The sequence below is a fragment of the Leptosomus discolor genome, chromosome 1 (assembly GCF_034619465.1).
Source record: "Leptosomus discolor isolate bLepDis1 chromosome 1, bLepDis1.hap2, whole genome shotgun sequence".
Taxonomy (NCBI): Eukaryota; Metazoa; Chordata; class Aves; order Leptosomiformes; family Leptosomidae; genus Leptosomus; species Leptosomus discolor.
Window position 1 is genome coordinate 182,275,879 of NC_141391.1, and position 25,466 is coordinate 182,301,344.

Here is a 25,466-nt window from a genome sequence, read left to right on the forward strand (position 1 = left end):
ACAAATATGCCTAGCTGTAAGCAGTTATTCTGGGATAAATACTTAAAACTGTGACTTGAAAATGCAAGTCTGAATTCACCTCAGCGTTGTCCCAGAAAGAGCGGCCTGTGCCAAGCGAAAGCATGCGGAGACTGGGATGAGGCTACCTTTCCCTGCTGTTCCTTTTGACTTCTGGCTGGAAGTGAAAAATGGGGGCTACATTTTTGTCCTGAATAAAAGAATCAGAATCTTTTAGCCGCTCCGTATCCCACAGCTAGTGCATCAGTTACCTCTTTGTTTGCATCAGGCCGATAAAATGGTAAAGGAATTGCTCTGTATCCATACATTTATCTAAATCAGAGCCCTTCTAAATAAGGGCCCATTTCTTTTTGCAGGGTGTTTGCCCAAGGGAGGCTTGTTTTCCATTGAATTGTGTGCAGTGATCTCCTAAGCAGAGGAGAAGCATTCTGTTTCTATTTGTCCAAAAGTCTGGGTCAATTTTAATGGTTGAGATTGTGGACAAGATGTTAGATTTCCGGCTTGGTGGGCCCTCAGAGGCGATGGTTTGAGGAGTCTGGTGTTTCACAGTGGTCGTTTTCCACTTCAAGGGTTTTGCTTCTTTTTTCTTCTCTTTCTAATTCCTAGATTTAACTGATGCATCGGGACACAGCGGCTGGGGACGTGCCTGTTCTGCATTTGTTTCTAAAGACAATATCTATCATGAGGAATAAATTAGCATATATATTCCTTTTCTAGAAAACGTCAGATGGAGCTTTGGCCAACCAGAGCTTGACACGCTAAAATGCTGCCAAACTTTTATCACTTAAAATGCAGATCAATTGTCTGAATCTTTTTTTGGTCAGTGGCTTCACTGTGTGTTGACATTTGCATGTACATGTAGAGAGGTGCAGGTGATGTTAGGAAGAAACAGCCACTCTTACACTTAATTACTGAATCCTTTAGTGAGAGGGTGTAAAACTCTCGCTGCTCTGATGTTTCCTCAGGAAAATGAACTGGTTTATTTTAAAATTCAGGACACACTGTGTTTTCTGTTAGAAGCTGTATAATTTTTTTTTCGTTGTTTTTACCCTTCTCCTGTGCTCTGGAGCTTTTCAGATTCTTAACAATGGCTTGGCTTGCCCAGCTTGTTTGGATTACAAAAGGTTATTGTCTTTGGGTCTGTCATAATGCATTTGGCCTTTTTTTTTTCCTTTTTGCTTTTTCTTTCTTTTTTTTTTTTTTTTTTTTCCATGTGAAGTTTCCACCCTGGCTTTGTCTCAACAGCCCACAGTGGTAGCAGAGCTGCCAAGTTTCCCCACAGCATTAGGACAACCACTGATCCAGCAATGTGTACTGCATCACTCGTCCAGGCTGCCTGTAACTGCTTTGAGACCAGCCTTTCTCCCTTCGCCTCTCCCACCCTTTCTCCTTTCTCTGCAGTGGCAGTCGGGATGAGAAATCTGCTGTATTACGTGTATCTAAAGTAAATCCCATTTAGGTGGGAGCTGACTGTGAACTGCCCCTCCTGCACCCTTGCCCCATGCGTGTTGTGGTTGAGCAACCATTGCAAAACGCGTGCTGTAGCTGGCAAGGCAACTGAAGAGCTGTGTCTTCTGCTGAACCAGCCTCTGAGCTGTCTCGAGCTGTAATTTGCTGGCAGACGTCTGTGTTACTGACAGTCTTTCACAGCTGGGTCTCTGGGCTGGGGTTTTCAGGCCCATGGCTTGCAGAGGTTAAACTCGTATTGGAGAGAGGGTGGTTCTGGTGGCTTTGACAAGCCTTGGCAACAGGAGCATCAGGGAAGACTTGGTGGCCACGTAAGCAAAGTGCTGCTAAAAAGGGGTGTGGGTAGCCTGAGGTAGAAATATATGGGGGGAAAGAAAGCAGGCCTGATGATAACTGCCCCTTTAAAGGACTTCACAGAATTAGTATTCTTTGTCTCTGCCTTTTATTTAAAAGACACGGTTGGTCAGGTTTTCTTTATTCGTGGGTGAATCCAGCATGAACAATTTTGAAGTACTTTGCCCTGATTACATCGTAGACACCTTCCCAAAACCTGGTTTTGTAGCTTATTGTTCCCTTACTGGCACAGTGGCTCCTTCCAGGGTTCCCCTTTCAGCCTCCCATGGGGCCGGAGGAGCCCTACAGTGCTGCACTTAACCAAAGGCACTACCGGCTGGCATCAGCTTTGGTGGTTTCAAAGTTAAATTTTTGCTCCTCCTTGGAATGCAAACAGTGGCCTTTCTGTTGCTCGCATTGGAGCTCTTTAAGGGCATGTTTCCAGTTCACAGCTTTAGCTTTTTGATTTGATTTTAGGGTAGCAAAAGAGCCCTAGATAACAAGTCCATTTTTGGACTTGATTTGTTGGTGGCTTCCTTTGCCCTCCAGGAGTGCACAGAGTTGAGCTGCATCCCATCAAAAACAGTCTGAGCTGGGGTGGTACCCACCACACATCACGGGCTGAAGCCCCAGCTGGCAGTGAGGGGGGAATTGGATGCTGCCTCTGAGCGGGGCAGCAGCAGAGCCCCCGCCAGCTCCATGTCCGTGTGTCTAGCGAGGGGGTGCTGTGGCACACTGTTAGCCATCCGAGGGTCAGCCCATGCCAGGGAATCGCCCGCCCATGTGATTTATTCCAAAGTGGGGAGACTGGTGCCCTGGGGCGAGGGCTAAGCAAAACCCATTTTATTCTAGAGTCAATATTGTCCACTGCCTGGAAAGCCGCCAGCCTGCTCTGCACTCGCCCTTTTCTTTCCAACAGGGAAAGTCTTTCAGCCTCTAAGCATCTGATTAAAAAAGCAACTTCACTTTTCAAGCCGTTTTATTTTGTTGGGATGGATGCCTTTTGCTTTCATTGTGCAGCTTGCCTTGCCGTCTGCGGTTCAGACTCCGGCTCACAAAAACCAGGCTCTCATTAATCACTTATTGGGGATCCAGAATACCCCAGTGAGAGCCAATGTACATGTTTTGCTTGATAATGCACAAGCTGATTTGAACAAATATTGCCAGTGCAGCCGCTATCTTATTCTTTATTGCTGCGCTCGATGTCCTTTGACAGCATGTTCAGGTAGCCTGCCCGAGGAGTGCCTGAGCAGATTGAGAAATGCCACAGAAATGCTTTATGGAGCCGGCGCCTGCGCTGCGCCCCCCTTTAATATAAATTGATTTATTGAATCAAGCACAGAAGCCCTGCTACAGAAACCTCGGGCTATATTCTCTGGAGAACCACCTAATAAAACAGCCCCAACTGACACTCCTCATTAGCTTTTCCACCGATCCCAAGGCAGTATTTAAAGTGACAGTGTCCCTCTTTTCGGCCTGAATTTATCTGCTGGCTAATGCCTGTGGGTCTAATTAGCTTAGCATTATTAGTCTTATTCAGATAAGCTGCATTTCCTAACAGCTTGATTCCAACTTGTAAAAAGTAATTGGAAGTCTGCAAACCCTGTGCCGTAACCTGCTTGATTGCGCCTTTTAGCCAAATTCATATAATTTACAAAAAGTCATCCTTTCTTCCCCCCCCCCCCGCCGCCTTTTTTTTTAATTGAGCTTTTTTGTCTAGTGAAACCTTCTGTGCTTCTTCTGTTGAAATCCTGGCTGTATTGTTGTGTTCGAGACCTCAGCCGTATCCTTTGTACAATCGCCAGGGAGAGATCAAATTTTAATTTCATAATTACTTCACAAGAAAGCAGCCTTTTCCCCAGTCATGCCTGGTATTAATTTCCTCCCAGCAACTTACATTTTCATAATTTAATGATTATGGGCCACCTTGGCAGCACTGGGCCTTTCTGGCAAAGAAAGAGATAGGGTATCATTTTTGCAGTAGAAACCGTAATTCGTGGCCACTTGCCTTGCTTTTTTGGGTCTTTGCTCTTGTCTCTTGTTGTGAGGTCGCCAGGAGTGGGACGGGACATGCCTCTTCGGTGCACACAACCAGAGCAGCTTGCTGGGTTGTGCCTGGGTGTCTGGGGCACAGCTCTGCGATGATGAATGGCTGTTTGCAATGTGCATGTTATGCATCTTTTCAAGATTTGCAGCCCTCACTGCAGAAGCAGCGGGAGGTGAGAGCTGACCTGCTGTGTACAGCACGTCTCCTGACAGTGATGAATGGCACTGTTTTCCCCAAGTGCACACATGCCACAGGAGCTGAGCCAGTGTCTTCGGGGCAGGAGAAAGCAGGAACAAGAAAGTAATAGTGCTGCAACAAAAGAGAAAACTTAAGGCTGGGGTAAAGCTCTTTGTAAATGGCCTTTCTGGGGCCAAGTGAGCGTGACAAGAATGAGGTTGAGGTTAGTCTGAGTCATGTCGTGCTGGAGCATCTCCTTCTGGAAGCAGTGCGTCTAAGGCCTGTCCCTGCATGGCTCTGCATCTCCACTTGGACTTTGCCTTGGCACAAGATCAGGTGCCACATATACAAGGGCAAACGAGAGGCTCCCAGTCTGTTTTATCAGAAAGAAACTAAACTGAAATGACATAATCTTCAATATGAGCAAGCAAAACCAACTCTTCCTCCTGGTAAGGTGAAGTCTCTTCCTGTACTCCTGCTTTTTCTGGCTTCCCCAGCTGCACAAATTTGGCATAACCTCAGCTGGGTCCCTAGGAAATCCTCTTTCTTTCTGTTGCCACCCAGGACTGACTTAGGGCTCTGTTTCTGGCTGAGAGGAGGCCCCTTGCTCCTCGGACAAGTTTCCAGCACTGCTGTGGGACGGGGAGGTCTCTGCTTGCTGCATCTCACTGCATGCCACATCCTACACTACAGAAGTCTCTCCCAGAAGAGTTTGCTTCATGATTCCTCCTTAACAGCAATCTTCTTTCCTTCCAGAGGATCCTAGCTAGCAAGTGTGGAGCAGGCACCGCGAGGTTAACATACAGTCTTTCTCCATCTGCCTCACTACATCCTTTTAACAAGAAGTACAGCAAAATGTGAATTTACAAATGGTTTTTCTATCCATTGCAGTGCATTAAGCCCATAGGGTGTTAACAGCCCACTTCCCTTACCCCTCTATCTCCAGGGAAAATTGCTGACAAACCTTCCTGTTTGTCTTTTAAAAGTCGAAGAGATGAAGTAAATTTTAGGAAGTGCTCAGGACAACAGATTCGCTGTGAAAATGACTTGACCTGATGAGACTGTTGCAGAACGTGGATCTAATGATGTGCAGCTGCGGTATCTGCACACAGTTCCTGTCACTCGGTAGTGGAAACTCAACCAGTCACAAGCAGTGAATGAAAGCACTCCCACAGTACGCTTGCTCTCTCCCTCCCAGCCTCCTGTGCACAAAAGTAGCAAGGGAGAGGGCTTATAAATACCCTCAGTTAATTTTTTTCCTGACTTGTTTTTGCACATGGACCTCTCTAGATCCTTGGCCACCCTGTCACCAGCTTTTCCTCCAATACTTTCTTTTAATGCTCTGTTAGAGGTGAATGGTCTAAAAAATCAGCCACACTCCAGGAAGCACCTGAGAGAAGATGCTGGTGCTTGAATCTTTAAAATGGGCTGGCCAAGATGGATAGAGTTTGTTTTGCTTAGGAATGGCTTCCACAGAAGTACGTGGTCCTGGGGGATACATCCTGTCCAAAGTCCAGACTCGTTTTAGGACTGTACATGACAGTAAAGGCTTCCTGGAGGTCCAGAGCTCACGTACCAGTCTGATTTGTCCAAGCCAGAGATCGTATGCGTGCACAAGTCATGCTGAGATACTTCAATTTTATTTTTTTTTTTTTTTTAATTTGTCATGGGATTTGCAAAATCAAGCACTATACAGGTTCAGGTTCAGAAGAAGGAGTTTCTGTTTTTCTCTTTACCTGAAAGAAACCCTATGAGAGTATTTTGGTTTAGAGTAGTCTTTCCCTAAAAACTGGTTTGTGCATATGTGCACATGCATCAGCCATCTTTAGTCTATTTGGGTTTGCCATCGTCTTTTCTCTTAACAAACATTACTATAGTTTGTGTGCTTTTATTATCTTTGTTTGTCATAGTTTTGCCGCGTTACACTATACATCAGATGAGTAATACGGGAATGATACTGAGGCACCAGAACATTAAAGCAAACTTACCTAGAGGGTACTTAGTATCAGACAGTGCTGTCTGGATTTAGAGATCCTGACTCTGCAGAGGCACATGTGTATAAGGACATTTAAAAAAAAAAAATGGCTGGATTGAGACATAAATTACATAATTTCCAGTGGTTCTGTCCCTAATCTGCACTGCACATCTTTTCTTCTTGGAAGTAAGCATGCACTTATACTAGTTTGATGCCTGTAGTTCAATAGACAGTACAGATAAACAGTTCCTTTTGGGTTGGTGATTTGACCTCTGTTATCCAAAGGGTTAGCTCAAATTCACTGATTCCTTGTGTGGGAGGAGGGGAAAAAAAAAAACCCAAACAGTTTCTATCAAGTTTTGTGTTGCTCAAAGATTAAAATCTGGTTTTCTATTGGTAAGACCAATGAAGGTTGAGCTTGGGGGAAGGGAGGTTGGTTGATTAGCTGGGGTAGTTTTGTTGGGGTTGTTTTTTTCAGGGGTGGAGGGTGTTCGGGGATGGTTCTGCGTTTGGGTTTTTTTAGAGAGTGGTAGGAAAGCAGTGCTAGAAATATACCAAATCCACAAACCTGTCTCAAAGGAGAGCCTTCAGCCTTGTGCTCAGTATGAACTAGAGCATTTCTCAAGCCCTAGTGCTTTTTCTTGCTTGCTTACCACAAGTGGGTTTTGCTCTATGCTTCAAGCTAAAGCCCTTTGGTGATAATTTTTTTTTTTATTATTATTTTTATTTTTGCTCCTCTTTAGGTTTAATTCTCAGTTTACTATCAGGTGTCACTAGCAGAGATGTGAAATATGGACAAACTTTCTAAAGCCAAGTGCTATGGAAGAGGAGAGCACAGAGTCTGGATTCCCCTGCCGTTCACAGAACTGAGCCTTCCAGGTCAGGGTAGATTGTGTTTGCACAACCATCTGTTGTGCCTGGGGATGCCAACGCAATATTTTTTATGACCAGTAACCTTACAGTTTTCTGTAAAAGGAAAGACGATGTAGACTTTGGTTTTGGTCATCAACAACTTCTACTCTTACGTGACTTTGTATGTGCTTTCAGAAGGTCAATTTTAAGAACAAATTATATGGCAGGAGAATGCATAACACATGTAAAAAATTATCTAGGATTTTGGCTCTGAAATCTGTATTTGGGAGCTGACCAGTTTTTCAAGTTCTGACCCAGCAATATGCGAGTAACTTTGATAATCTTTTATTTAAAGAGTGCCTAAAGCCCTGCGAATGACCTCAGTATTGTAGAAAACTTCTTCCATAGATTGTCTTGTGCATTTAGGAGCTTCTGGTGACTTTTTTCACCATGTATTTAGAGCAGATTCCGGTTAGCATAAGAGTAACATCATGTCAGTCCTAGTTCTTTCGTTCTGACATCTCTTTTGGCTCCTGGTGCGATTTGGCCCGGTTTTCCAAAATGTTGATCCTGAGTCCAAATGTAACTTTGTGGGTGGTACATATGTCAAGCCCTAGTTCAGTATTTTTGGACAGCAGTAGCATTTCATAATTCCTTTGAAATGAGAAGAAATGAAGTTAACTGAAAAAAAATACAGCTAGATCTAGCTGGGCGCAAGCTTGCCTTTTCTACTTCCCCGCTCCTCTCCTCTGTTTTTCCATTTGGAAAAATAGAGGTTTACGTGGCAGAAGTACTTGACGGGATTTAGGCTCATTCAGAGCAGCAAGCAATATCATACGTTTGTCTTTTTAACCTGTCTTGTGCTGTCCTCATGGCCACTGAGACCTCCTGGGATGCAGATGAGGAAGATGGGGAGAATGGAGGGTTGCAACCCTGTGTTTGTTAAAACGGTGAGCTAGGCTGAATTACGTAGATGGCTGAATAAGGCCACGTTGGCACTAAAAAAGTGAAACCGCCCCCTCAGGTTCTCTGTATGTCTGTGTTTGGTATACCTACTGCCATATTATGTCTTTATATACGGCACACTTTAAACAGCACACGAAGGTATAAATGCAACTCGATTACATAAAATCAAGTTAAATAGTCCAGAAGGTTGTAGCCTGTGTGAAACAAACACACATACAAAGTACAGGAGGTTTCACAGGGCATAAATCAAAATGAACTTCATAGCTTGCTTCCTTCATTCATTCTCCCCAGTGAAGTTGCTGAGCTGCTAGCTGAAAAGTTGTCCTTCATCCTTCTCTTGCAACAAACCACACACTCATATATTATTAATTCTATTTCACTAGTAATGCAGGACATTGGTACTTTTCTGGAGTGTCTCTGATTGCTTTACAGTGTGTCTGTGCCAGCTCCACTGCTGCGGTTGCAGTTCTGAGCATTGTTTTTCCAGTGCTGATAATTTTTCAGGCAATAGCAACATCAACAGAAAAAAGCATATCTGTGATGAGTCTTGACACCCAAGTTCTGAGCCCAAGAGGTGATTTGCTGTGAGAAACCACAAAACAAATCACTGTAGCCCTCTGGGCCTCCCTCGCTTAGTCGCATAGCTTCAGGAGGTCATAGGCTAGCCAGCTGCCCTTCCTAATCTGCTGATGAAACAAGTTAGCTTCAGCCCTTGCAACACAGCTTCTTCCAGCATCCTTGCACCGTTGTGTCACAGTTGAAGGCCCTAGGGATGATGGTCCTTATGGTGATTCCATAAAAGATGCTGGGCTTGGCAGTGGGGATGATTCTTTTGAAGGACATGGGCCTAAATGATGCCATTTTCATCCCTTCTCTTTTTTTTTTTTTTCCTTCTTCCTAAAGTGCAGTCAGTGTGAGGTGCTATGCAGGAGAATATAAGGAAGGAGGGGACAGAGGAAAGAAAACTTTGTCCCTATTTTTGGCTGCTTACAGGACAGTGTGCAGTGAGGGCTTCAGTCTTAAGTATTTGTAGTTATCTTGCAGATAACATAGTTTGTGGGTAAAGAATGTGTTTGTTTTTTCCTTTAAAAAAGGGGTTTCAAATAGTTAAGTCAGATCAACTTAGTCTTGTTTGCCATTTGCAACAAATACATACAACTTGAAAATCCAGTAGGCATGGTTGTCTTGTCAGGCTTGTGGTCTGATTAGTCGTTTGACTGATGCCAAACATGAGCTCAGCTGATACCCTTTTTCTTGGTGTCAGAGCACAACTGGCTCTATGCAAGGAATAGGAAGGAATTCAGACACCTCCTCAAGGACGTTTTGCCAGGCCTCCCAGCGCTGTAGGTCCAGCTGGAAGCTTTGGGACATGTTCGTGAGCAGACACGGATGGTAGAATTCTTCCTCCGCATTCAAACCAGGATATCTGAGTTGGTGAGTGAGGCAGAGACATTAGCTATTCCCTGTTGGTCATAAAGGAAAGAACAAGAGCAAAGTCCATGACTGACTCATCCTTCACAACAAAAATGCTATTCCAGGATTTAAACATCAGGAAATTACTATTATGCTGGCTACTTGTAGTGATTTGTGCTTTTTTTGTTTGGTTTAAGAGCTAATCCATTTGGCCTTCTCAGTACAAAATGCCGTTTAAGTGCCTTCACTGTATTGTCTTTCACAGAGATGCCCAAGTATCATAGTTATATACCTGAGATATTCTTGATTATGTGGTCTTCCATGAAGCACTCACCATGTTTTGCAAACCTCACCAGGTTCCATTTGGGGATTTCACACATAGTAATGTTTTGTAGTACAGGAGCAGAGTCCTCCACTGCTGTTTCTTCTCTGCATTTTGGTTGCTTTTCTCTGTTTCTTCCCCGTCCCCTCACCCCCAAACACTAATATGAGCCCTACCTGTGATTAATGGGAAATGTAAAGGTGGGGCTTAAATGTTTATGCTACTTTCTTTAAGTCTGAGACTTGCTTAGGTGATGCAGCATGTATAGCTGTGTAATACAGCACCATTTATTGATCCCAGATCTATGCTGTATTTTGGTGAAGCAGGGGGCAGTTCGATTACAAGATAGGATTTCACTCTTTAAGTTTTAATTTCCTGCTGGTTTGTGCCACACCCTTAACATTGCTTAAACCTGATCGAATGCGACTCCTTGGAGCTCAGGCAGCCACGTGGCAGAGGCTGGTGGTGGCTGGCAGGGGACCCGCCATGGCACCTTCCCCCCTCCTGCTTCTCCCTTCCACTTTAGCGGGGAGCGCTGACTCCCATGCTCAAGGGACGATTTTGGTATCACTCCAAGGGCTTTGGGCAGGGGTGGGCTGGGAGGGAAGGGCAGTGTGGAGGGAAAGGCTGGAGAGGGACAGCTTGTGGTATGAAGGGAAGCATGTCTCTCTGGGGTGACATACTTTAACCAAATAGGCTTCCCAGCACCTCAGCTCAAGCATGTGTTATACAAACCACAGGACTCTACAGCTTATAAGAATGACAGCCCTCTATCTTTTTTTTTTTTTCTCACTGACAAAATTGCTCACCTTCTCACCTCATCAGTGTCAACAGCTGGATGTGTAAAAGGTAGAGTGTGCAGGCATGCGGTAAACAGAATCAGAGCATGAGCATTTACTTCTCTTGTCTCGTGGCCATGGGAAAGCTGCTGTGAAACATGAAATCTCTGACAACCTTGGCTCTTGCAGTCAAGGTCAAATGAGCACTAAATATCCTTCTAAGAGTCTTCAGCACATGAAGCTTGTCTTGGTTTAAGCAGTCCTGAAAGGTGAGAACGGGATCGGAGAGCTGTTTCACACTTTGACTGTGTACACGTCCCATCGTTGCTCACCTTTCACGTTAATGGTGTGAATCTTGTCATTGGTTAGCTTCTTGGTGGGTTTAGGGTTTTTTGTTCGTGGTTTGGGGTTTTTTATGACACTGTGTTATGGTATAGCTGCTGCCATAGCCAACGATATCTTACCTGATTAGGATGTTATTCCAGTCCGTCTCTTTTTCCTTGCAAGCAATAGGTGCAGCTGGGCATGTTAGGTATTTCCTCGTGTTCACTTTTGCTTTTGGTGAAATGGCTAATTCTTTAGGGAAAATCTTTCCACAGAAAAAGAAATTTACATCTTGGTTCAAAGACAGAGTCCTTAGGAAAAATTTTTTTTTTTTTTTTTTTTTTTTTTTTTAAAAATCACAGCTGTTTGTTTCAGGGCATTGGGTCACTGATTGAGTGCAAGCTTTATAAATGTTGTTTATCCTCCCCCCCACAGGGCATACAAAACCATTGAGGAAGATGACTTGAAGTTTCCCCTTATATATGGAGAAGGCAAGAAGGTGAGCACATTTGCTTTCCTCAGACCAAAGCAAGAAGGAATTCTGTGCTGTTTACCACTCGGTTTAGCCTGTGGCAGTCCAGTGTTTTCCACTCAGTATCTCTTTATTTTATCGTTTTGACAGCTTGAAAGAGTATCTTGGTTCTGTCATAAATCAGTCTCCTATCTGGGGGGCGGTGGGGAGAGCTCAACGTACTAAAAAGCATTTTTATAGTAAACGTAGTCATTTGCTGTTCAGTTTGGTTTTGTTTTTCTTTAATTCTAAGTAGGCTACAATGAGACCATCTTAAATAATTGACTTTAAATGTTCCTGGTTTCTTTGTAAAATATAACTAGGCTGGATGAAGGTAGCAAAATACCTCATATTTGCTGAAAACAAAGCAGGAGGATATTTAATAGTGCTCTGAGATACAAAACTCTAATTGAGGAAGAGGAGGGATCAGGGCAGGATCTGGAAAGTATAACACCCCTTAACCATCTCTTCTTCAGCTGGTGTACGTGAACTCACTGTTGAATTTTTCTGATGGGTGAATGCTGATAGTTTTTCTTGAAAGGGAGAAACGAACTGTTCCATTTGGGTGTGCTTTGTTTCCAGGTCTGTGATTAAGAACAGTGAGATCATTAGTGCTGATCCCAGCAAGCTTAGCTGGATGCAGCAATAGGATCAATATAAGGACACAGTGGTGTCAGTTTGCCGATATTGGTATGCTCACTGTGTTTCTAAATAGTGCTCCCCTGCTGCATTACGTTCTTATCTCAATGCAAAAATACACGCTCTTCAAAATTAGTCCAAGTTTTGAAGGTTCAGACCTGCAGCTTATCTCTGAATTTGGTTAGGTTTATAATTATTTGCAAAATGTTTCATGCACATCTTTTTAATTTACTTTCTTACTGCCTTATGGAGCCAGGGGTTAGTGAGGCAAAATAACAGAGTCAGTTGCTCGCTGTTATTGATGCTGTGAGCTGTCTTGTTCAGAAGCTGCTGCAGCTAAACTGGAATTTGGGGGAAGTGATGTGCAGACAGCAGAAAGCGAGGTTCCTTGTGAGGCTGTCTGCATGGTCAATCTTTGGAGAAGCATTAATGAAGAGCCCAGCACCTCTTGGGAGACAGCTCATGTCGCAGAGGAAGGTGCTTGGGGGAGGGAGTGGTAGACCTGAGGTAACAGCAGACTCGCTCTAGGCTGGGTCTCCACAGAGGAAAGCACTGTGGTCAGTGCCACTGTCAGCTGTGTGTTCAGCAATTTAAGGTGGCCTTTGGCACTTTTCCTTGACAAGGAGAGAATATACGGCAATATGTCCATGGGACATATTTTTTATGAAACCTGTTTACTAACAGTATAATTTGCTGAAGGAATGCTCTTGTAGACTGGCATGGGACAGTGAGATGACTGGATTAGGTTTGCATAGCCTCAGTCCCTTACAGATGGTCACAGTCTAAGATGGATGTACACAGACTGGGATGTGGATGAATACAAAGCTTGGTATGATGAGGGAAATGGAGATGATGTGAGTGTGAAAAGCTTTGAAGCTGATTAACTGTGTTAAATTTAGAGTTTCTGGGAGAGAAAAGGGAATTCATCTCTAACTGTAGCAGTTACACAGTAGGAACTTTATCTCTTTCCCTGTTAACACAGTGCATGTAAAAAGACTTGATCCCATTGCTTTTCTTTATTTCCAGGCCCGGGTTATGGCAACAATTGGAGTGACCCGAGGACTGGGAGACCATGACCTGAAAGTGCACGACTCCAATATATACATCAAACCTTTCCTGTCCTCATCTCCTGAGGTAAAGCAGCCAAGGTTCAACTGTCTGATTTGTGGGAGAGGAACAGTTACACTTACTGTTCATTTTTGTTCTTCCCAAATAGTCCATTCTGCCTGTGGTCCAATACAGGTAACATGCTGCCCTTCCAAAAGGTGCAGCATGTTAGTAACATCCCCATAGTAGGAATGTTTTAAGTTCCCCAGCTGTGTGCCCTGGCTCTGGTTGGTCCACATCCCTGGCAGAGCATTGATGCCTTCTCACTCCCTGGTCTACAGTTACCCCATAGCCTCGCCGTTCAGTGTGAGCAACACATATCGCTCCCCACCTTCATGTACTCCAGCTCCCCTTGAAGCCTGGATCATGCTTCCTTCACAAAAGCTGACGTAAATCTGAGTTCTCCAGAAGGAAGCACTGGATATCTTCCATGTTAGCATAGTATCCTGCGTTACACAGACGATACCAGATCAACTCTTAAGCATGAAAATGCTAAGAGTGGTTGGAAGAGTGCTTTATGCTGCCATCTGTCTACACCTTCACCTCCCGTTCTTTGTGGTGCTTTTGTGCAAACACCAAATAATGGCAGGAATGGCAGTGTGCATTCCCAAATGATGGTATAACAAAGCAGTTATGCAGTATTTGTCTTAAGGGTAGTTTTAAATGCCTCCATCACTTTGACATGCCTTGCCACAAACAATTCCAGTTTTTGACCACCAGAGACCTTGCAGTGAAGGATATCAAGCCTTCCAAAGGGATTTGAATGTATTTGTTAACAAGGAACATGCAAACCTCGCTGCTTTTTTTTTCCTCTATAACTGCATTCCTGTCCCTACATCAAGGAACAGATGACACATATTTTTCATAAAATATTAAGCAAGGGCAAAACATCTGATGACGGCACAAAAACAGGAGGCTTTGCTTCCATAGCCCAAATGCTGTGAGCCGTCTACTGTCAACTGGCTTGCTGGAGTTTTTACCATATCCAGTATTTGACCTTGAATTTATTGCTTGCTATAGCAGTGCGCAAGAATGAAAATACACAGATGACATAATTCTGCTAGGAAGGAACCAAATTATTAAATTAATCTTGCTTAGAACATCTTTGAGACTTTAAAAATAAAAATTTTAAAAGTGCTGAGAGATTCTGGCCCTGAAAAAAAAGGGGAGATCTACAGACAGCCCCTTCTTCATGTTTCCTTGCTGTCAATCTGGTACCTTCCCTCTCCCCTCTTTGAATCTGTGGTATCCCTCACTTGGGACCTGCTCCCGTTCTCCTCAGCCAGACAGGCAGCAGCTTTGCCCTCATCACTGTGATAGATTTGTTAAATGCCAGCAAAATGATGCAATTCTACCTATTTATTTTCCTTTCTGGCATGCTGAGACCCAGTATTTCTGGGGTATGTAATGGCTGCAGCACAGTATCTCAGCAGTATCATCTCTGCCAATTGCTGCTGCAGTATTTGTCTGTGTGTATAAACCAAAGCTTCTCATGGGCTTTTCTGATTTGTGTGGAGTGTGTCTGTACGTGTTCAAATTCTGGAATATGACATCCAGTTCATATGCGATCCACGTTTCAGAATCTCTTAACTGCTTCGCAAAAGGGAAGCAAAATTGGCTTTGTTTCCACATTTCCTTCACAGCTAAATTCAGCACAAACGTATGAGGGCAGAAGGAGGAAGGAGAGCACCAGCCACCTCAATTTAGAGATCCTGGCAAAAAAAGCCTTGAATTTTATTAGGAAGTAACACATGCTCCAACTTGCTTTCCATTGCACCTCCTTCTCTTAATCATCTCTTCCTTCTCTTCCCAGAGAGAGACACAGTGCTTTATCTCCTTGGGTTTTTCCCTGACTTACTCTGTCCACACATGGACAGTGCACCTTACGCAGAAACTAGCATTAAGAAACAATGTCTTTATGCTGCCATCTGGGAAGCTTGGCACTTGGAAGTAAAGGCAGTGGCATCAAGCAGCAGTCATATTTGGCCTTTGTGCAGCATTGGATTTCAAATTGTTTATATAGAGGTAGGGAAGCACAATGTCTGGTTTCCAGACCTGGAAAAAGGGAGGCACAGGAAATTAAGGCGCACAGTGAGTCGTGACAGAGGGAGGATCCAAGTCCTCTGGCTTCTGTTTCTGTGCCATAATTACAGTGTCCTTTCCCAAGTTGGGGGCAACGTGGTGAGTTTTCAGAACGTTTTATTTCCAGCGTGACAAAGCTCTGGTATGCCATGTTCACCAAAATTGAGCTGAAGGAAAGGTAAGCATGCCTGAGCCTACATCCAGAAACAGGCATATAAAAGTAATTTGAGAGTGGTGTGAAATGATACTTTGATAGAGTGCCAGGCTATGGGAAGAGAAGTCATGTAGCCAAGACTGACAAATGTAATCAGGATTCAGTGGCTCAGCTGTTACGAGACCAGATTTGGAGGACTTCTGCAGGTTGGTGAGCTCTAGAGAATTGAGCCTTTTATGATGAACTGGAGTAGCACAAAGCGGGCAAGCCATGGCTGAGGCTGTCTGGCATGGAATTAAATATTTATTTTTCATAATGGAACAGTTCATTTGAAAGCTTTCAGCAGGAAATTCTGCTTTTTAAAGCTCGGCAAGAGCCACCTTTTTGCAGCTGAAAAGCAGAATTTCATCCTGAAATTTTTCTAATGGCAGGTCAGTGGTTTGATGGGGAGAGGTATGGCTCTGATGGCAGCGTTTGGCCCTTGCTAGCGACGAATGCAAAGCCAGCCACCACAGCAAATGATAAGAAGGTAATGAAAGAGAATTTTTCTCATTCCATTATGTTAGTAAAAATCTTTCTGACAACTCCACAAACATGTCAAAGGAGACAGTTTTAGATTCGCATCTGCCTTCTGGAGAAATCCTTAGGAATTACACCATTGAAAGGAGCAAGCAAGGCACATACTTAGAGAAGTACAGTATGATCAAAGGGAGTCAAGGTGGTTTCAAGAAGCAAACATCACACTTTAGTGGCTTGAAGTCCTTCAGGGTTATGTCTACCAGAGAATTAAAAGAAAAATAAAATAATAAATGCAGTAGATGTTCTTGCATGAGCACTTTGATTTCTCAGAAAACGTTTGAGAAACTGTTCTGCCTCACAGGTTATTAATATAAAAGATATGAAGCTACAGACTAAGTGGAAAGTTGGCACAGTCTACTGGAAATTGGCTAAAGGGCAGGAAACAAAGGGTGGCAGTAAAAAGCTAAAAGGAGATTAATTGGTGAGTGCTGCAGGGAGCAGTGTTGGGACCCGCTTTTTATTATTTACATATAAATTACTTGAAGGGTGGTATTGAAAGATCTCGTCGTTTGCCAGCGAAGCTGCACTGGATAACACTGCGCATAAAAAGGGACGATACAATTAAGAAAGGGCTTAATTTATTGAAGTAGCCGAGTTGATCAATAGTGCAGGCAAGTGAATGCGGGCTGTTGTTTGGCTGAAATTCCCCCTGGGCTGGCTGCTGAGGAGCACCTCAGGTGGCCGCAGGCTCGTGTGTCGCTCTGCTGTGAACGGTTTTCAAGCCGCAGGGACTCGCGTTGGCTGCCTCTTAAAAACAAACCTGGCAAACATGCTGCAGCGCCTTCGCAGAGCTGCTGTGGTCCTGTTCGGCAGCCAAAGGCAGGTTTTGTCCGGTGGGTAGATCCATTTGAAATGTAAATATAAAACCGGCCCACCTGTTTGTTCGTTGCTTGCCCAGAGCGTTTTTCTCAGTGCTCTTGACGGCATGTAGGTGAGCAGTGTGAGAAACTAGTATCTGGATTGAAGAAAGGCGTTACATGACAAACTGCATAACGCATGCTTGGAAAAGTCTTGTCTGTGACTATGGGCTGTAGCGGTGCATATCTGCTGTTGCCTATCAGCAGAGATCTGCGAGTACCAGTCAGGATAAAATAGAGTGTAACCCAGTGAGCATTATCCTGGATGTCTGTGCTACCGAGGTGCTGGTGCTCCTTCCTTACAGTTGGCTTTTTGCATTTTCTGATTACTAAAGTCAAGTCTAGCAAGTTAACAGATCAGCTGCTCTACATCAAGACAGACATCAGTGGATGGTAGAAGTATGGTGACCAAACTGGGCTCCTTTGAAGGTTGCCCTGGTGCTCCAGAGAGATGTTAAAGAGTGAGAAAGTTTGCCAGGGCAGCACAGAAGGGGTTGGTAGGCTGGGGGGAATTGCTGACAGCACGGGAGGCAGAGGACAGAGCACAATTAGCCCAAGGCATTTGGGGCAGAGGTCATGAGTTCTGTGGGACGCTGTCAGGATTAATGTCTGGCTGCAGAAGCAATGAGGGAAAGATTGAAGATTCAGGGTGAGATTGCTAGGAACTTTGCCAAGGGTGCAGCACCAGTTAAGGAAACCTCTGCACTGCCAGCCAGTGTTTGGCCAACCATCATCTGCACCAGCAGGGCCACGCAAGACTGTTTTGGAGTGTGTGCAGCTTTGCACAAACTTATGTCACAGGCAGAACATCGCCTAAACCTCACTGTGGTTTAGTTTCCTGAAATATAGCTGCAGGAAGGAGGCAGTCTTTGGGAAGGTTGGCTCTGGAATTGAGAGGAAAAAAAAAATAATTGTAATTTCCATTGGAGCCAATGAGCTGCTTTTGGTCACATAAGATTTGCAGGGCTGGGGGGTGTCTTGTTGTTGCAGGCACTTAAGTAACTCCCTGGATCCCTCTTCATCTTTCCAAAACTCTGGCGTATCACACTCTCTCGCCTTTTCTGTACAGCGTGTGTGAAGTGTGCTGTGGGGTGTTGCACAGCGTGGGGGGGTGTGGAGTGGATGTTCAGTGAGCCCTGCTGATCTGAGCATCCGTTACACACGCCTTGGTGGTGCTGCCCAAGCTGTGTGCCTCTGGGAGCTCTGCTGTCATGCTGCTCCGTGTCCAGCTGAAGGCACGTGTCTCTACTGCAAGAGACCCTCACTGACCCAAGTAAGAGCTAGAATAAAGCTTCTAGCAGAAGAGTGACGGGTTAGGAGCTGACTTGTTTCTGCGCCTGGGTGAGGTGGTTTGTGAGCATAACCTGAACCTACGATAGACTGGACAGCTCTAAATTAACTCATTTTGGTCAGCAACTGGGGGCACCTACAGCTGTATTTTAGAAATCCGAGGAAAGACAGAAAGAAAGAACTTAAGAAAAAATTAAGTATTATGTGGACATGGTTGCCCTAGTGTGTTGCTTCCATGGTAACTGGAAGGCAGACAAAGCTGCATTTTGGTGAACATTTTGGTGCATGTCCAACTGGTCCTTGTATACAAGAATCTTACCTAAAGTTGCTCCAAACTTGCCTGCTGTAACCTTGGTGCTCTCTTTCCCTTAGCCTGGGTACCAGTCCAGCATCCCTTATCACCCCACTGCCCTTCTCTGCATCTCTTCTCACATCTAGTTTGCTCTCAATAGCACCCCTTTCTGGACGTGCTCAGTTCACAATGCTTTTGCTTCTAGGAAGTAACTACCTTGTTCCCAGATTACCTGTGATTGCATTTTTTTTTCTTCTCCCCAAAACCTAAACACATTCTTGGTGAAATGATCTGTTCTTGGTGTTGCTCTAGCATTGTGCTACACAAGGGATTTGGACCTTTTGACCGTGGATTGGCTGCAGGTAGCTTTGACAAGTTTCTTATCCGCCCCAGTACCACTCCACAGTCAGACAAGATTGTTCATTTTGGGAGGATTCAAATCAGTGATGCATGGTGTTGGTTTCCTGCCTTTCTCCCCACCGAAGCTGCAAAAAAGGCTCTTAGGGTGTAATGCGTACTTTGCCTGGGTGGGAGAGCCGTGGTAGATGTGTTTTTCCCAGCGCTGATGTTCAAAGCTTGGTTATTCCTACAAGGGGCTTGCTCCTGAGGGCATCCATGATCATTAACCCTGATGTTCTTTCAAGTATTTTCCTGTACCCAAGAGATCTGACTAGAACATGTGGTGCTTACTGATGGCCATGTTGGCCAACTTACCTCCTACACCCTGGTGATTTCTGAATTGAAACTCTGGGCTGCTGGAGGCTGAATTAAATTTTGGGGAATAGAGGCTATGACAGCTACTGGTTTCTGTGCAATGGGCTTGAGGAGAGAGCTGTGCCGCGTATAGGGATCTTTTCTATAACAGTATTCTCACTCAGTCCAAATAAGAAGATACGCTCTAATGAAGAGAGTACCTTGCCTTGACTTTAATCCTCTGCAAAGTCCTTATTCAGCTGCTACCTTAGATAATGAAGTGAAGGTTACATTTTACAAATGACCTTTTTGTGCTTTTGAGTGAAAGGCGAACAAGTAAGGATTAGCAGTCAGGTCTAGGTGATTCCCCGCCCCCCCTCCAGTGCTGGTTGCAGTCCCATAAAATCATAATTACATTAAAAGGTCCAGGCATTTTATGTGCATTGCCTGCTCCATGGTTCCTAAGGGGAGAATGCACCAGGAGGGAGAATAAAACAGCTCATATTTTCTAGTTATGCCAAATGCTTGTTCCGACAAATTTCCTGACTGTTGCTGCTGTTAGTGGAGCCCAAGGCCGGAGCAGGGTGCGTGACAAGGTGCACCGTTTCCAAACTTCAGTACAGATGATCGTTTCCTCCTGTCTGCCTTGCCAAGGTTGTCACACTTCTTTCAAACTGTGGTTCTTGCTGCGGTAATTAAAGTGCTCTGTGAGTGCTTCATAACGGCTCCCCATTGCAACCTGGGAATCGCCGGCAGTTTGTCAGCTGGAATACAGTGTGTGCTGGAAGGAGAGTTGCACCCAATTAAAGGCTTGGTTTAAAACGCTTGCCATGACCTTTCCTCGTATTCTGGCTCAGCTGATGGTCTCCTGCCCACCCCCCCTCCCCCCTGTCTGCCCCCTCTGCTCCAAGCTTTCCCCAGCCTCATTGGGAAGAGGACATTGGAAGTTGTTTTAAAGGCAGAGTGTTACAGAGGTGGCTGCAGACTGACGAGGTGAAGCCAGTGGGCATTTTAATAGTGTGGATAAGCTTGGGGGTTCACTTTTGTGCAGTTCTTGAATCGGCCTCTACCTACTGAACTCCTTAGATACGCATAACTGAGCAGGTAAACAGTTTTTCTCCATTTCGTGGAACTGCTCACTTGCTCAGGCATAATTCTTGACTGCAGCAGCTGCCTCAGGTCTAGAAAAGTGAATGCGATGCCTTCTGCCACACCGGCATTTCCAAATGTGCAATTTGTCTGGCAGAGTTAAATGGATCTGGGCAAACAGTGAAAACAATTATTTGTGAATATTTTATTAGAGAATATCAAAAATTTATCAAATAAATTATTCAGCTTCCATATGACTAGTCCTAACAATGATAGGGAAGAGCCTCACATGCTGAAACCAGGCTGCTAGGCGGAGGAGGCTTCAAGTGCTGCTGGCAGCGGGTGGCGCAGTGCTTTACAGCCTGGCTTAGGAATGCTTGCATCCATCCCAGCTGGAGTCAGCACTCGAGCCGTGCAGAACTGGGGCGGGAAGGGTTGCCATCTCGAGGGCTAAATTGGAGACAGACCCCAGCAGTGCTGCGGGAGAGTTATTTCAGTGCCCTGGCCAAACCTGCTAACTCACAGCCACACTCGGCAACGTTTCCCAAACAGGTCTGACAGTCTCCTCCTCCATGGATGTCTCTTGGGTTTTTTGTTTTAGGTGAGAGTCTATGATCTCCTGCAGTACGAGCATGGGCCAGATGATGTTCTGATCCTAGCTACTGATGGACTCTGGGATGTGTTGTTAAATGAAGAAGTAGCAGAAGCTGTCACTAACTTTCTACCAAACTGTGACCCCGATGATCCCCACAGGTTTGTGCTCATCCCTGATTTTCTAGCTTCTCTGCAGAAGAGCGCTTTCTGGTAACGTGTTTTTGTAGAAAGTATAATATGAGTAACATCCAGTAAATATGCAACACTTACAATAAGACATTTTTATAAGTTGGATGGAGCCTCTATAGCAAATGGGTTTGGGGCAGGGGCATGGGAGGTCTGTTATAACTCAGAATTGCCTGCCTTCAAAGGGTTAGTTGTGGGACCATGGTGTCTTGGCATGGAATCTATTTTGTTTGCTGTATGAGGTCCTGCAGAAACTGTAGGAGGCCGAGGTCTCTGTCTCCAGCTGTCACAGGTTTCTACTTAACTCTCCTCTGGGTGGTCCCTTAATACTGACGATTTTTTTCGCACTAGGACATCAGCAGCATCTCTCTCACTCTGTATCTGTGTATAAATACTGCACAGTGTGGGTCCCACTCATTGCTGGTTGTGCTGTGACCTTTAAACTCACCTACAGTAGGGGATGCTCAGTGCTACCAGCTGCAAGACAGGTGCGCTTGCAGAATAGGTGGAATGTCTGACTCTATTTAATAAATTCAGTTGAATTCTGCTTCATTTCACAATTTTAACCCCGCATCCTCTTCATTTTCCTGTCTTTATCACCTCTTACTTGATCAGTTTTTGTCTTTAAAACATACCATCAAGCAAACAACTAGCTAGAGCGCTGTCTGCCTCGAGTGAGTCCATCAGTCTGTCTGCTGCCAAGTTTAGTGTCGCCATGAATTAAAACATTACACTAGAGATCAGAAGTCTCTCGCTTGTAAAAGGGAGGACTGTGAAAGTGGAAAGAGCTTTATCCTTCCCTAAGGACTGTTCAGGAAGGAAAGCGTGTGTTGCTTCTGAATTCAGGCCTGGCCATTGCTGTCTCCTGCCCTCGCCCTGAGCTGAGAGTGGGGAAAAGAGCTTTTTATGCATCCTCAGTTGGCCTGTGGAAAGCAGAGCTTCAGAAATGAGCTCTGGGGTATCTCGGCAGCCACGTGAAAACACACGGGATGGTGCAAGAGCTCAAGTTACAGTTGTTTGAATGTGGCAACTCTCAAGGACATGGGGAAACCCATCTCAAAATTCTAAGCGGTCATCTTCACAGGGTCAGCCCTGTTCTCCATCAGCAGACAAGGACGATAACTGGGTACGGGCACCCTGACAGCCACTGGGGTTTCAAAATGAGAGCAGCTCCAGAGTAACTCACGAGCAGTATTTTCTTGCCCTGACACTTACAGACACGGAATGCAAAAAGAGGTTTTGCTGCAAGCACTCAGTCATCGGCAGAATGGATTATTAGCACAAAGCTGCAACTGCAATATTTTGACCTTCCCCACCTCCTTGCACCGAAGAGGAGATGTGGTATGAATGACAGCCAGGGCTGTCTACTTCAGCAAGACATAGAAGTGTCCTCCTCTGGGAGGAGATCAGGCAGGATTAGCGAGGGGCATTTCCAGGGCATCCGGCACTGTACTATGCATATATGCCGTTAATTTAAGGTAGCAGGAGATAACCCACCCAATGTACTTTTGGTTAGTCCCTAGCACTGTTCAGAAGTGCTAGGGAGCTTTAGCTCTCATTTCTGCACCCCTGAGTCTCCTCTTGCAAAAGCACCTGGTAAAGGTAATACCTCTGCCCTGCTCTGTCTCCATTGTTATCTAGTAACTGGGAAAGGTTGGCTCTTCCTCGCTGGTTCTGTCTGTTGTGAATACAGTCTGGGTGTGTTGTGTCTGTCTTGTTCCTTTTGGTCTTTCCAAAGCTGGTGATGGCCACCATGTTTGCTGCAGTAGGAATGAGAATTCTTTGTTCAGTCTCGACTTGTTAGATGAGTAATTTTTCGTCTGTTATAAAACACTCATAGAAATCAGAGACACTAAAGGAAAAAAAAGATTGTTTCATTTAGATTTGTTTGTGCTGGTCTAACCACAGTAATTGTGGGGGATTAGTCCCTGTTTGTGCCAGCGTGAGTACCACACACTCCAGAATTGGGCCTGCTGTATTACAAGTTAGAACAAACACATTTATTGGTGTTTGACCTACTGGTCTATGAATGGACATCTGAACTGAAAATTAATTTGTTCTTTTAAGTAACTTTGTGCCAGGTCATTTAGAGGCTTACAAATAGTAGCGGCGAGACATTTCTCATGCCAGCTTGCAAAAGGTAATTAGAGCAGTCCCTCATATAGTTTACAATGATATTTATGAAAATTACCTTTGTGGAATTGCTCTTGCTGCTTAGTTGTAAAGAATATTTAAAAGGTTTAAAGTACTGTGTGAGAGGTTTTATGTAATTACTTCACAGTGGTCCAAATGAGGTATAACTAATGAATTTACAATAGCATAGCAGCTCAGACTGTGGAGCTGTGTTCATTCCTCTCACTAGTCAGTGACAGGAAAATCTTGTTTGCCGTGTTATCAGTGTTATGTTTAAAGGAAACGTTATCCCAGAAAATGTCAGGTTCTGTGATGGGTGTAGTGACATAGTCTGTGGTGAGGTGAATTCAGCTAGAAATGTAAAATCTCTAGGGATGTAGAAAACTTGTCAGAATGTATGAGACTTGCCCTCTGGGTTTGGTAAGGCTGTGGTCTTCTGGAGAACCTACCTTTGGAGCAGACCCTGGATCCACCTGACCCAGTAGCTTGCTTACTCCCTGACAGCAACATATTTTTAAAAACAAAACAAAAAAAGCTAGAGAGGAAGATTTTAGAGCTTTAAACTACTTACCTGTAATTAGCTCTTTGTGGGAACAATACCCTTCCCATTTGAATTAGAAGTCGTTTTATAGCCTGATGGGTAAGAGCTTACAGCCCTTGAAATGCTCTTGGGACTCTCTCCTGCTGGTATTTACTGTCAGAACTGTAAGTGTTTGTTACCCACAGAAAAACATCTTTGAATCCTGTCAAACATAGCATGTGCGTGGGCATCTCCAAGTGCAGGGAGAGCAAAGTTCTCTGGTCTGTTTTCACCCAGACGCGCAGACACAGCCTCAGGGGAGTTGGGCAGCAGGTGATGGGCACAGACTTGGTTAGAGAACAGTTCCTCCATGAGGGCTGTGATGGAGTGAAGAAGCTGGAATGGAGATTAATTTCTTAACCAGCTCATTTCTTATGGGTATTGTGGCAGACAAGAGCATGAAGGGGACCCTGAGTGAAGAACAGGTGGTAGCGACACACTGCTGCTTTCCATACGTCATCTCTCTGAAGAGGTATGAAGATAGAGAAGCATGACTCTTGCCCATTCCCTTCAGCTGCGCTGTATAAGGTTTACCCACTGACCTTGGGAATCTTTTCTTTCTCATCCTCCCTCTTGTCCTTTCTCGTTCCCTCTCAGTCTCTCTCTCGCACTAGCTAGAGATTTATGAGGATGCTGGGGAGTTGCTCCACCTCTGCTGGGTGCGAGAAGATAAGAAGCTACTCAGACAGCAGCACGTTTCCCCTGCTGTCACCATTTCTCCTGCAATACTTTCACTGATCAATACTGAAAGCTTCAGCAGAAGGAAAAAAAAACCCATATATATTTATTCTTAAAACACAAAAGTTGTATTCCAGCGAGGCTGTTCATTAGGAGGAAGTGGATACTTTAAAACTACTTCAGCAGTTCTCTAATGCTGTCTTGACAGCTGAATCCCAAGTTCACAGCGCTGGAGAATAAAGCATGCGGTAATGGACTGCTGCTGCTATTCATCTCCAGGTACAAGAGACTCACCCTATCTCCTCTAGGGCCAAGTTGAACAGCTTCACTTCAATTCAGCTCCACACAAGGAGAGGAATATGTTACCTCGCTGCTGCCTTCACCTGTTCCTTTTCCTTTGCTTCGATGTGTTGGTTTCCTTGTATATTTCACAGTCTGCCCGTGAGAGAATTTCTGGTTTATTAAAATTCCTTTTTTTTTTTTTTTTTAATCTGGCCCTCTCCAAACATTAAACAGCAAAAGCTTTACACAATCAAGAGCAATACTCATTCCTTTGTACTCTTTAGATGTGGGGAGCCCTTGTTAATTAGAAAAAGGAGGAAGGCAAACTTTGCTCGCAGAATGATGTGTATTTTCTTCTCTTAAATACTGACAATAGCTGAGAAATCTTTGGAAAATATGTTCTAGCCAAAATTCACTCAGCATCAGACAAGCTGTGAATAAATATTCCAGTTTCTTGCTTGCCACGCGGAGTCCTTTTGTTCCTTAGTCCTGCATCTGATTTGGGGATTTGGGAACTGGGGAGTGTAAGTATGTATGTTTGGGTTTTTTCCCCTTAGAAAATACAACTTCATGTTGCATTAGGATAGTATGGACAGTGCTTCTCGTTACATCCTGCCGTTACAGCGCGAGGTCGTTGGTACAGACCTGATCTCAGAACATGTGGACAGTGTGCACGTGTGTGTGCAAGCGTGTGTGTTCGAGTTCATGCCTTGGGCCCTTCTCTTATTGCTAAACATAAATCTTTTGTCAAAACTAGTGAGGGCTGGAAATTTCATCACTCAGTACCATTAGGAACAGGAGGTGCATTGCTTCTGTACATTACTTGGGTTTAACATCAAACCTTTGGGGCAGTCAAATGTTGGTTCATTGCATTGAAGAAATCTTTCTAGTAGAGCAGATAAATCTATTCCTCGTTCAAAGGAGTCATTTGAGTTTAAGGCACCAAAACAGAACATAATTGAGGTTTGTTCCTTCTTTTGTCCCCAGAGGGTGCATAAAGTCTCTACTGATAGAAATTACCATTTAATAATGCATTCTATGGTGAAA

General features: G+C 44.5%; 1 protein-coding gene across 1 annotated transcript in view; it reads left to right on the forward strand.

Annotated features, from left to right (window-relative positions):
* PPM1H (protein phosphatase, Mg2+/Mn2+ dependent 1H) overlaps positions 1-25,466 on the forward strand; it is a 139,207-nt gene that overhangs the window by 112,197 nt on the left and 1,544 nt on the right. Inside the window, exons 7-9 of the mRNA XM_086472329.1 lie at positions 11,109-11,172; positions 12,850-12,957; positions 20,568-20,719. Of these exons, the coding sequence (XP_086328455.1) occupies positions 11,109-11,172; positions 12,850-12,957; positions 20,568-20,719 (324 nt within the window). The remainder of the gene's footprint in view (positions 1-11,108; positions 11,173-12,849; positions 12,958-20,567; positions 20,720-25,466) is intronic.